The 12,555-nt window shown below is 42.3% G+C and overlaps 1 protein-coding gene across 3 annotated transcripts in view; it reads left to right on the forward strand.

Moving 5' to 3' along the window:
• Nucleotides 1-284: 284 nt before the first annotated feature.
• The window catches only part of SLC35D2 (solute carrier family 35 member D2), a 45,205-nt gene continuing 32,934 nt past the window's right edge, over nt 285-12,555 (forward strand). The window contains exons 1-4 of one of the 3 annotated variants that reach the window (XM_032477448.1): nt 390-509; nt 7,645-7,735; nt 8,976-9,009; nt 10,777-10,863. In XM_032477448.1, the coding sequence (XP_032333339.1) occupies nt 7,707-7,735; nt 8,976-9,009; nt 10,777-10,863 (150 nt within the window). In that variant the 5' untranslated portion in view covers nt 390-509; nt 7,645-7,706. Of the gene's footprint in view, nt 510-7,644; nt 7,736-8,975; nt 9,010-10,776; nt 10,864-12,555 lie in introns of all 3 variants that reach the window. The other 2 variants (XM_032477446.1, XM_032477447.1) reach the window with 2 other exon arrangements.

The raw sequence follows: 12,555 nt of genomic DNA on the forward strand, positions 1-12,555 counted from the left end.
AACATCGAACTGTGGACTCAGGACTCGTAAAGTCTGCATTGCATTGTGTGTAAATTACACGTTAAAAAAAAGTATTGTAAAAAACAAAACAAAACAAGGCAGGACAAATCGTTAAGTCCGAACGTTTCTCCCCAAGAACGTTCAAAGCCTCCGCAGACCTGTTCCTCTGTTCAAGGCGGCGTCTGTGCGGGCGAGGTCCGGGGGGAAGCGTCGGGGCGCCCGCGGGGCCAGCGCCGCACCCCTTCCTGTGTCGGCCGCGCCCCCCGGCGCCGGCCCGGGGCGGGGACGGAACTGGGGCGGGGCGCCCGCGGCGGCGGGACATGACGGCGGGGCGGCGGGCGGCCGCGGGACATGACGGGGGGCGGCCCGGCGGCGGGCGCGGGCGTGGACCCCGACCCCGCCTCCGCGCGGCCGCCCTCCCGGCTGGCCAAGCTGCTGTCCGCCCTCTTTTACGGGACCTGCTCCTTCCTCCTCGTGCTGGTCAACAAGGCGCTGCTGACCACCTACCGGTGAGGCGGGCGCCAGGGGTCCGGGCGGGATCCGCGGGGGCGCCGGGCTGCTTGGCGGCGACCCGCCCCGGCGGCCGCGCTGTCCGGCACGATATGGCCGGAGAGCCCCCCCACCCCCACCTCGACCCCCCCTCCTCCCCCCAAACCCCGCCAGGTCCCCGGGCCGGGGAGAGCCGGCGGGGCTGCCTGTGCCCTCGGTGCCCTCCGGCCGCGCCCGGCTCAGCGGACGGGCGGGGACAGCGAACTGGGCGTCTCGCTGCTGAGTCTGGTGACAGCGTGGGTGGCTGGGCCCTCGGCACAGCAACCACGTTTTCACAGGGCTGGACCTTCGCAGCGTTTTAAGAGCCAAACCACAACCTAGCAAGTCACTCTGCTCCTGGTGAGCGTGGGCACAGCTCGCCACTACTTACTGCTCAGGACGCTGCGCAGCTGTGCCTCGAGAGCCCGGTGCTTTTCACGAGCCCCGTGAGCTGAAACAGCTGAGCTGAATGTGTTCTTTAAATGTCAACAATTCTTTCTACAAATTTAGGTGTTCAGCAGTCAGAGAAGTCCTGAATGGATAAGTTTATTTGCACTGTTTGATCATTTCATTCTCAAATTACCAGCATGGTCATGGAAAACTGGGGAAAACAATGAAAAGTTCCTATTCTATATTTTCTGGATGAGTCTGCTGTAAACCAGCAACTTGTGGTTCCTTGAACCTATTTGTGAAGACTAGAAAATCCTGTTTAATTCAGCGTTCACTGTATCAGTATTCAAAGTGCTACGAATTTAGACCCAGCTCCACTATTTAATGGCTGGTCCCAGAGTTGGCAGTTTTTTTCTGGCAAAAGTTGGGTAATTACAGCTCTTACCTCCCAGAGTTCTGCATGAGCTGTCATAATTGAGGGCTCTGTGTAAACTGTACTGTGCTACAAGAATGTAAAGTCAGAATTTTATAGAGTCCAAAGGTGCCTCAGAGAGTATCTTCGGCCTTCTTATTTTATACTTGCCAGAGCTGAGACCCACATAAGCTTGGCTGGTTCCACCTCTAACAGATATTTACTGAGCACTTACTATGTGCCAAGCCCATCGCCGGCACCAGGGAAGCGGCAGACACGGGGCTTTCCAGCGGATCAATAAATAAACTGGTAGCATTTATATTATGTCAGATGTAGCTGTGTGGTCAGAAGGAGAAAAAACGAGGAAAGAGTTAGGGCATGTGAGTATGGGAAAGAGTTTACAGCCTCAGTGTGATCAGTGAATCCTCATTGAGGAGGGGACATCTGAGCCAAGACTTGAGTCAGATGAGGGAGAAGAGGGAATAACATTCCAGGTGTGGAGAATAAGGAATTTAGGTGGAAATTGTACTAGACAGGGTCCCAGGGTAATGGATTGCTAGATTGTGTAGGGTCTTTGTGGCCACTGCGGAAGCTCTGAGGGTGATGGGAGCCACTGGAAGGTGTCAAGCAGAGGAGTAACATGATCTATTTCACTCTGACCACTGTATTGAAAGCAGATATTGGGGGACCACGGTGGAAGTAGGGAGACCATGGTAAATAGTTTTAATTTTAGTCTGAATACAATTTTAAGTCCCTTGGAACGTTTTAGCCTGGGTAGTGACATGACATCATTTGTATGATTAAAAAGATTTCTTTGGCTGGTGGGTGGGTGGAGAACTGATGGTATTGGAAGTAAGGAGAGGAACTAGGAATCAATTGCAGGATTCCAGATAATTCTACGTTGATGGCTTGGACGGGGGTGGAGGGTAGCAGCAGATATAGAGGGAAGGGATGGATTGGGGATATTTTCTGGTGACCCTACAACTGTTGATAGTCTTTACAAGGTGTACCAGCATGTTGCAGCATGCTTCCCAGTGTCCATGGGAAACACAACCCCTGCCTCAAAGAAATTAGAATGAACATGTATCTAAACCTGGAGCATTTAGTAGACAATGCAAGCAAATGAAAGACAATTCAAACACTTGAAAAAAAAAAAAAGAGAGAGAGAGGGAGAGAGAATGCCATTAATAGGATTTTGGGGAGTGGCTGGCAATTATGTCAGTTGAAGTTTGAAGGTAAGTAAGTCTCTACATTCTGCACTTGACTGAGCAGTGTGCTCGTTGACTATGGCAGTCAGTGCCGCCAAAGACATGTGTCCTTTTGCTGGAAGCAGGGACCAGTAATGCTGGTTACGTGCTTGTAAGATGAAGGACAGTGTCCAACCAGAAAGAATTATATGAGACATCTCATGCTCCCTCCTTTCCTTCTTTAAAATTTTGAGTTGCATGATTGAAGGGGGAAATCAAGTGTTTGTCTCAGTAAGGGAAAACAAAACAAAACAAAACAAACCCCCTCATAACCTTATAAATAAATGTTTCACATTTCTGTAATGTAATATACAGTTGGAGGTGTTCAAATAACATTGTTTATTCTCTCTTCTCCAAATGCTTTATTTGGGAGCATGTTTTTGAGGGGTTGGGGGAAGGTTGTGGTGAGTTGGTTATTAACAATAAACCATAGAAATCTGACCCGGGCATTAGCTGTTTAAGGATAGAATGTTGTGTTTCTAGAGTTACCTAATTCACAGGGTCATGGGAACGTAGCTCAGGGGATTTTTTTTTTTTTTTTTTTCTCTTCCACGTCCTCTGAGCAATTTGTTTGAGCAGTTTGTTTCCAGTTAAGGTACAAGACTGATGGATCGTCTTCATTACTTGTTAGTTTTAGTTTGTTGAGATGCTAAACTTACCTGGTGGGACAGAGAGGAGCCTTTGAAGGGCTTGAACTGTCCGACCCTGTTGGGGTGAGAGGAGGAAGCAAGAATCTGTGGCCACTTGGTTACACTAGTGTGCAGGTGGTCTGGAGTTGTCTTTTTGTTGTCATTTTAATACTATTTTAATACTATTAAATTTAATACTATTCTCTATGACATGCAAAAACTTACTAACCATGCTTAATGAAAAGTATAGAACTTAGTTGTATTCAGTGCAACAAATATTGCCTCGGTGTTTGCTGTGTGTCTATTTCTTTATGCAATCCAGGGCTTTGGAAACATTTAACACAACCTGCTTGGTAACGTGAATCCCTTGGAGTGTTACTGTTTTAAAGTTATTGAATCAGAGTCTCTAGTGGTGGAAACTGGAAGTCTATATTAAAAAAATAGAAACAACTCGGCTCATTTTCTCTCACTTTGTTGAAAACTGGCTCTCTCCTGAAGATGCTGCTCCCACTGGCCCCTGGGAAGGGGGGCTGGATCCTGGTCTCACCTGGGTGTGGCCGGGACGTGGGGCTGAGTCCTCATTGCTCCCCACGGCCCCTGCTCTGTGGAGGGTCCGGACTTCCCATCCCCTTTCCATCCTCTCTGTAATGGCTCCTGAGCTCCTTGGTCCTCCTCTCCACCCAGACTCGCCAAGCCTTCAGGACTTTGGGATCCACGCGCTGAACCATTGCAGCGCATCTCGTCCCACCTCCCATGGTCACTCCCAGGGCGTTCAGTGTATTCAGTGTGACCCCGCTGGCCGCTCGGGTCCTGTGTCGGATGTCCACGTGCCGCTCCACCACCCGGCCCATTTCTGCCGCAGCCTTTCCCTCCTGGGCCCCCAGGACTGCCGCTCTGGAAGCCACTTGACTCCTTTCCCCACCCCTGCCTTGGCCGGTACTTGTCCCGCACAGCCTACCGTCTGTGTCCTTCCTTCAGCATTGAGCTGCTCTGACTGTCCTGGGACAAGAACCATTTCTGGGCTGGCTGGGTTGACTTTCAACTGATGATCACAAACGAACCTAGGAGCTTGCTTTCCTTGTCTCAGCAGTGACTCTTTGGTTCTTTCTCTTCCATCCTGAGACCTCCCACACCCCCATCCTCCATTCTCCTCTGATACTTCATTGAGGAAATAGAAACCGAACTACCTAGAATCAATATCTTGAAACATCTTTAAAAAAAAGAAAAGAAAAGAAAAGAAAAGAAAAGAAAAGAAAAGAAAAAAGAAAAGAAAGTCGTTCTATTGTGACCATTATAAAGAATTCAAATGAAAGAAAATATTAGGGTGAAAATTTAAAAATGACTATAATTGACATTGAACAACAACTTCAGACATCTTTTTAGATTGATGGAAGGATTGGAGATGTAGATGGATAGTTTGAATTACTTTTTATATAAAGTGGCATGTTATAGGTGCTCTGTGTTTACTCATTTCTTTATAAACTGTTTTCTTTAATCCAAAAAGAAGTTGGAAAAGAGGGGCTTTCATTTCATTATGTCATTTTTTTGAGGCTCACCTAAGGCTCTCCACCACTTTTTATTATGAAAAGTTTCAAGCACATGGGAAAATGGAAAACAAAGTACAGTGAACACACATACACACGCCACTGAGATTCAATAATTAACATTTTGCTAAATTTGCACTTTTTTCCCCGAACCATTGACTATAAGTTGTGAACATCATGACACTGCACTCTGAAATATTTCAGCTTACGTCTCCTGAAATACGAATATTCTCTACATAGTATCATTTTTGCTCTTAACAAAATAATTTCCTAAAATAATCTGATACCAAATCTATAATCGTCCCTGTTGACCCCAAGATGTCTTCAAGGTTGTTTTAAACATTTGAATCAAGATCCAGTCAAGCTTCAAGCAAGGCATAGAATTATGTCTTTTTAGTTTATTTTAATTTAGAAAAGTTCCCCCTTTTCCCCCCTCTTCCCCCTGATAGTGACTTTGAAAAGCCCGAGCCAAGTGTGTTGTAAAATGTCCCACGTTATAGATTGTCTGATTTCTTTTTTGAAGTCTCACTTAACTTTCCTCTGTTTATTTAATGGCAAGTTAGATCTAAAAGCTTGCTTACATTCAGATTAAACTTTTTTTCTTTGGCAAGACTGCTTTATAGTTGACCTTGTGAACTTCTGCTTGCATCATACAAGGGGTCGTCCCACCATTAGTCATGCTGGCTGTGTCTGAAGGCGTACGTGAGGTGAGGAACGCAGGTTGCGTGTATGTAAGAAATTTGGTTTTAACCAAATTGAATGGAGAAAAGAGAAATTAAAGCTCAACTAAAAGAATTGATTTTTCAAATACACATCTTCAGTTTCTGATCATATATATGAACTTCCTGCTATGAATGATGACACGTACCTACTTCTTCCTGTCTCCCCTCCCCTCCCAGTCTTTTTTTTAGAGTGTAGCATCCTGTTGTGTAATGATAATAGCACAATGTTTTGAATCTGTTCTGTATTATTTGGGTATAATGATCAGCACACTTTTACCACAGTGTCACCATTCCAGAGTTCATTATTTTGATTTGACTCCCAATTGGTGGATTCCATGGTCTGGTAGTATTTTTATGGAGAGTTCATGGACACTGTATTCATTGTGCTGAATATTCATAACAGATGTTTCTGTAACAAGCATGTTTTTAGATCTGGAGTTTATTTATTTTCCTCATGTCAAGGAAACACATGGGCCTTTTATCTTTGAGTTATTTTGTTTCTTTATGGAGTTCTTTAGCCCTCTATGGCTGTGTCTGTCTATCTTTTGTATCTTTTCTTTCAGAGTTCGTCTTTTTCCTGGGTGCTCATTGTGATGACCTCATCTTGGTAATTCAGTTTTCAGCAGTGACCATTTAGTTCCGTGTTTTTTCTAAATTACTCATGTGGCCGTCATGCTGTTTTGATGCTCAGTTGGTTTCCTTAGCTCCTATTTCATCTCATTTGACTGCTTTGTCATTTTGAGACAGGAGGGAAGTGGGCAGGGCACAGCCCTTCAAGGATAGATGCAGCAATTAACATCAAAATGGTGGAAGACCCAACTCCCAGTTGGCCTTGAGGATTAAGATGGTGGGAGATTTGACTTCTAGTAGACCTTGAGCTTCATTACATGCTCACTGTAACATATTAGCATGGTGAATAATGTGCCCACAGGTGCCATTTCAGTCCCAAGGCTAACCACAAAAGGCCAAAGAGTGGGAAATGGTCAGCTTCCTGGAAATCCCAGCCTCTTCCCCAGGGTAGTTAGACTGGTCCTTCCACTTATTAGCATATGAAGCCACCAAGCCCATAAAAAGTGGTAGTACTGCCCCTCACGCCCTTTTGCTCCCTCATCTTCGGAGATGGCCCGCACTCTGTCTGTGGAGAGTGTACCCACTTCTACTCTAACCTGAGCACCCACCCCCCACACCTCGTGGCCTCTCTCTTGCCTTCTGAAACAGCCTACTCTCTATGCAGTATGTATCTCTCTAAATAAATCTACCTTTACTCAACTGTGGCTCGCTCTTGGATTCTCTCCTGCGTGAAGCCCAGGACCCACACTTGGCGGGACATGTCCCAGGGACTCATTGGAGACCTGGGACATGGCCCTCCTCACACCCCACATCTGTTTTTCCTGCATCAGTTTCAGTTTTGAGCTCTTGTTTTATTGGTATCTTCTTATTAAGGCGTTCTGCAGCTGGAAGCAGTTACAAAGGGTGCCGTCTCTCCCTGTGTTATATTTTCTTCTAGGCTGGGCTCTTCTGTCTTCCTTCTGTAAGTAAGCCTTTTGTTGTTGTTTTACTGTTTATGTTGTGATCTTATAATTTTGTTTGATGTTGCAGGCTGTAGTCCCAAGGAAGGAGGCTCTCGGATGCAGGGAAAGTATCCTGGGGATGGTGCTGCAGGGGAGTGAGGGATGCAGGGTTAGGTAGAGGGAGAAGTTGGGCTGTGCTGCAGTCATAAGGAAGCCTGGTCCCAGGACCCCTGGGCTGGAAGAGCTCTGCAGAGTTGTCCTGCCTCAGGGCGGGGGCCCTGGCCTTTACATCACTGCACAGGCCAGTTCTTGGAACACAGGCTGCTCTCGGAGCGGGTGGGGGCTGTTGGCAAGGCAACGTTCTTCAGCTGAGGATACTCTTGGACAACTGGGGAATCAGTGCTTCAGTCCAGAAGCGGGTATCTGGATGGCACATGCAGCATCCACTAGAGTTAATTTTCTTCTGATGATGGTACTGTCTAAGCATTCATTTGGTTTTCTCCGATTGGTTAAGTTGGTTCTTTATTCCCTTCTTACCCTATCTGAAATAGGTATGTTTCCCCCGACATAAAGTTTGAGGGCTAAGGTTTTTTGGTGTGTGTGTGTGTGTGTGTGTGTGTGTGTGTGTGTGTGTGTATGTGTAATATTCTCCCTTTCTTAGCAGCCTGAGAGAATGACCGGGAGCCAGGGAAGGGCTGTGCAGTGAGTGAGCCCAGTGAAGTGATGCGCTGCCTTGTTAAGTATGGTATGAGGTAGGAGTTAAGATCCTATATCTAGTTACCTAGTGCCATTTGTTGAAAGACCATCTTTTCCCTACTACTCTGAACTTTCATCTTTGTCATGAATCAGGTGTCCATATATGAGTGTGTTTGTCCCCATCTCTGTTCCCTTCCATTGTCCTATTGGACTATCATTGTGTAGATACCACAGTCTCTCATTTATTATATTTTTAAAGTGGATCCTGGCATCCAGCAGAGTCATTCCTTCAACTTTGTTTTTCTTCAAGACCATCTTGGATAATGTTTGCTCTTACTTTTCCATTTGATGGTAGGATCAGCTTGTCAGTTTCCACCGACTACCTACTGGTGTTCTTACAGAGATGGAGTTGATTTTAGAGACCAGTTTGTGGATAATGATCCACTACAATATTGATTCTAATCCATGAGCTTTATTCAGGGCTTCTTTAGTTTTTTAAATATTAGCTTATAGTTTTCTATGTAGAGGTATTTCTTTGAAGTCTTTTATTAGATTTTTATATGGCTGTATTATTAAAAGAAAAAAAGGAAAAACAGTATAATGAATCTCCATGTAGCCATCATCCTGTTTCAACAGCCTTGTTACATTTATATCCCCCTTCCATTCAGTCCCAACATTTCCCCCCAGATTATTTTGAAGCAAATTAAAAATACATCATTATATGCATTTCAATATGTATTTCTGAAAGATAAGAAGGCCTTTTTGTTTTAAAGAAACACTATCCCAGTATCATTTCATACCTGAAAAAGTAAAAATTCCTTATTACCATAAAATGCCTGGTTAGTGCTATTTGGTGTTTTTTGGATGCTATTGTAAATGATGTCTTAAAAGTTTTCATGTTCTTTGTGTCTTTCTGGTATATAGACATAGAAATGATTTTTTTTTCATATGTTTGTCTTGTATCCAGTAACCTTGCTAAAGTTATTGATCAATTCTAATAATTTATCCCCAGATTATTTTGGCTTTCTACGTATACGATTGTGTTGTTTGTGAATACAATGACAGGCTACCTCAAGAAGCAATAGAAGCTTGCTAAGCTTAGTAACGATCAGTTTAAAAAATGAGAAAGAAATGAGCAAATGAAAAGTGAACAGACTGGATGTTCTCACTGTCTAAGACTGAAAAAAAATGTCTAAGACTGTCTAGTAACTCCTGGCATTGTGTGTTGTGTGTCATCATACTGTTTTCAGATTTTATCAGTTGCTAAAATTATTTGTTATTCTGTATTCTTTGTAGTTTCCCATCTCCAATTGTCCTTGGAATTGGACAGGTAAGTGAAAAGAAATTAACCTCTTGATTAGTTGTTGGTACCCATGGTGAAGTTTTAAATGCTTTTGTCTAAGACTGTGGTTTACAAATTTGTTTGGCTGGTGGAGGACCAATGGTACTTAGGGTGAAACAACATTGAAATATTGACACACATTTTATTTCATTTTACACTTTAGGAGTAGTTGTATTTGTAGAAGAAACAGCTACTTATTTTAACTTTCTTAATAGAATTTAATTACTTTAGAAAAAGGGGGGCAGCAGACTGACCACCTCCAAGGTCTTCTGGTTAACAGATAAGTGTGCACCGTTTAAGCCACTGTGCCTGAGAAGAAAAGGGTTGGGGAGGTGAGGTGAGGCCCACTAGGAATCAGGGAAATCTATTTTTACATGAAATCACCCAATTTGTAGATGGTGGCAACAGATTCATATTTTCATGAAACTCTCTATGGGCCAACCAGAACATGTTTGCAGCTTCCTTCTTGAAGTGTGTGATGTTTATTCTCAAGTGTAAGGATGAAGTTGGATAAATTTTCAGACTAACTCCATTTGACTGTTTATGAAATTTTCCATTAATATTTTTTGGGAGATAACTAGGTTTATTATTTATTTTTAGAGGAAGCACTGGGGATTGAACCCAGGACCTCATGCATGCCAAGCACGCACTCTACAACTTGAGCTATACCCTCCCCCTCTGAAATTTTCCATTAGTATTAATTTGTGGCTTGTTTACTTTTTTGGTCATATGCTGGTGATTTCTAGTAGAAACTTGGTAACAGGCACCTAAGGTTTTTGTTTTTGTTTCCCTTTAGTTGATAGGGAGAAAAACTTAAAATTATGAAAGTTGTATCTGTTAACTAAATTTTAAATTGTAAATCTGAACTTTATGTGCTTAAATATTATTCTGGTTAAACGTTTTGCTAATAAGGTGCTCTATAAGGAAGTAAGGTATGAAAAGTTAAGTCTATAACTAAGGACCTCGTAAGTAAGTCATAAATACATACTACAATTATAATCCAGGGTGGACTCAAGATACGTAAATCCATCGTTAAGTGTTAGGTTTCTACACTTATCAGGCTCAAGGTTTAGGAGGATAATCACGTTGGAGGAGTCAATAAATTTTTGCATCCTAATGTAGAGAAAAGTGAGTGAATTCTACGATTTGCATAGGAAGATGATACTGAAATTTTTATTTCATAATAATAATCAGGAGTATTTCTAAGATACCTGGTGTACCCCAGATTAATAGAATTTGAATGAGACTTTTTGCAATACTGGCTAGATTGAAAAGAAAAATAAATCCCTTTTGGAATGTGTTTTTCTCTTAATTTGTCTTCTTGGTTATAGAAATATTGGACTTTTCAAAAAGTGTTTATGTATGGAGTTGGCCCCCCTTTCCCCTTTCCTTATCCCCCCTCCCACTTACTTTATGGGGAAAGGTGATCATATGCTTAGTAAATGGGAGGTGTGGTCCAGGCCTCACCGACTGCAGTCACTCTGGTCAGTTTTGGGGACACTGTTTTTGAGCCCCTTGAAATAACGTGTATGTGTGTAAATCAATTTGATATATAGATTACAGTTCTGATGGAATCCATGCAGTGGCAAGAAAAACAATTTTAATATTTCAAGGAATTAATAATTCTTTTGGAACCTAGAAAATGGACTTTGCAGGTACATTTCTTCCTGATGAATCTTTTTTCTTCTGATGACATGTTTGTACCTCAGTCTTTCCAGATATTTTCCTGAAGTTTTTCTCTCCCCTTTTCTTTAGATGGCAGTCACCATAATGATCCTGTATGTGTCCAAGCTAAATAAAATAATTCACTTCCCTGATTTTGACAAGAAAATTCCTATAAAGGTATGTGACGAAAAGTACAAATAGCTATGATGGGAGATGTGAAAATCCTGTGGAATTACAAATTGAGTACAGGTCCATTTCTATATACACTGCTTCCTGCTTAAACTGGATAGAAACTTCTTTCTTAATTTTTTTTAATTTTGGGGGAGGAAGGTAATTAGGTTTATTTATTTACTTATTTTTAGGGGAAGTACTGGGGATTGAACCCAGGACCTTGTGTATGCTAAGCAGAGCTATACCCTCCCCCAGAAACTTCTTAATAAAGATTTTATGTCATTCAGTTATCCATTAATATGACATAGTAAAAGTGTGTGCTTAGCAGTGGACGTTAGATAAATACTGTGTGTCTTCCGAAATGGCAACGTCTTCTAACAGGAATGGGCAAGTTTATTTGATAGAGGGCCAGATAGTATATATTTAGGCTTTGTGAGCCCAGGCGTGTCTGTTCCCGCTGTTCAGCTCTGTCACAGTACCATGAGAGCATCCGTGGATGCTATGTATGTAAATGAACCATTGTAGTTGTGCTCTAATGACACTATTTAGATACATAAAACTTGGGCCAGATTTATCTCTTGGGCTCTCCCTGTTTGATGACCCCTGTTTTAAGCTTTCGTTTTTAGCTCGGATTGATAGAGGCTGTGAGTGGAATGAAGAATAAATATAATTTGATGGATGTAGCTTTTTCCCATGGTGGAATCAAAAGCATGAGACCTGCCATTCCTTCCTGGGAATGTGGAACAGAACCAACTTTTATTGAACAGTTACTGGGTATCAGGCACTTAATTCTTAGAGCAATCCCACACAACGGGGAGTATTGAGTGGGTCATGGTAATTTTTGGATTTAAGGGGATTAAATCAGACTGTCGGTTCCTTGAGGGTGAGGACCTCACATGGCTTGTTCATTGCCATATCTCTAAGGCCTGGAAAAATGCTGGCATCTAGCACTGGGTTAGTCATCAGACTGACTAAGCACATGCTTACGACATCCGTAACCAGCGACATTCACAAAAAGAGAAAAATAAAATCTTCAAGTATAGGAAAGATATTATTAAACCAAGCATCATAAGAAACCAGAATATTGTTGGGCTTGCCTACACTTAGTTTGTGATGTATTATCATTTTTAAACCCTTTAAACATTTGAAAATTATAAAATATGATCTAGACATAGGGGGAAAGCATCATACATGAATGTATAGCTTATACTCACTGCCTAGGTCATGAGATTAGATCACAAAATCCTCTTTACCCACTATTTTGACTTTGGTAATAAAAATTGTCTTGCTTTCTTTGTAGGTTTTCTAAATCTGTATGTATCCCTGAATTTTGTAGTTAGTTGCCTATTTTTGAAAGTTATATAAAAGGAGTTAAATTCTATATATTCTTTTGTATCTTGCTTCTTTTAGTTAATATTATGATGGTCAGATTCATCCATGTGTTCTTTTATTTTTATTGTATAAATATGTTACAATTTACTTACCTGTTTTTACTGTTTATGATAACTTGGGTTGTTCCTAGAAAAATTAAAAGTACTGTTCTGAACATACTTACAGTTGGATCTCAGTGCACGTGTATTTGTCAGCCAAGGAAGGCTCCCGTAACAAAATGCCACAAGCTAGGCGGCTTAACAGAAATTTATTTTCTCCCACTTCTGGAGGCATGAAGTGCAAGATCAAGGTGCTGGCTGAGAGGGT

Source organism: Camelus ferus, chromosome 4 (assembly GCF_009834535.1).
Source record: "Camelus ferus isolate YT-003-E chromosome 4, BCGSAC_Cfer_1.0, whole genome shotgun sequence".
Lineage (NCBI taxonomy): Eukaryota > Metazoa > Chordata > Mammalia > Artiodactyla > Camelidae > Camelus > Camelus ferus.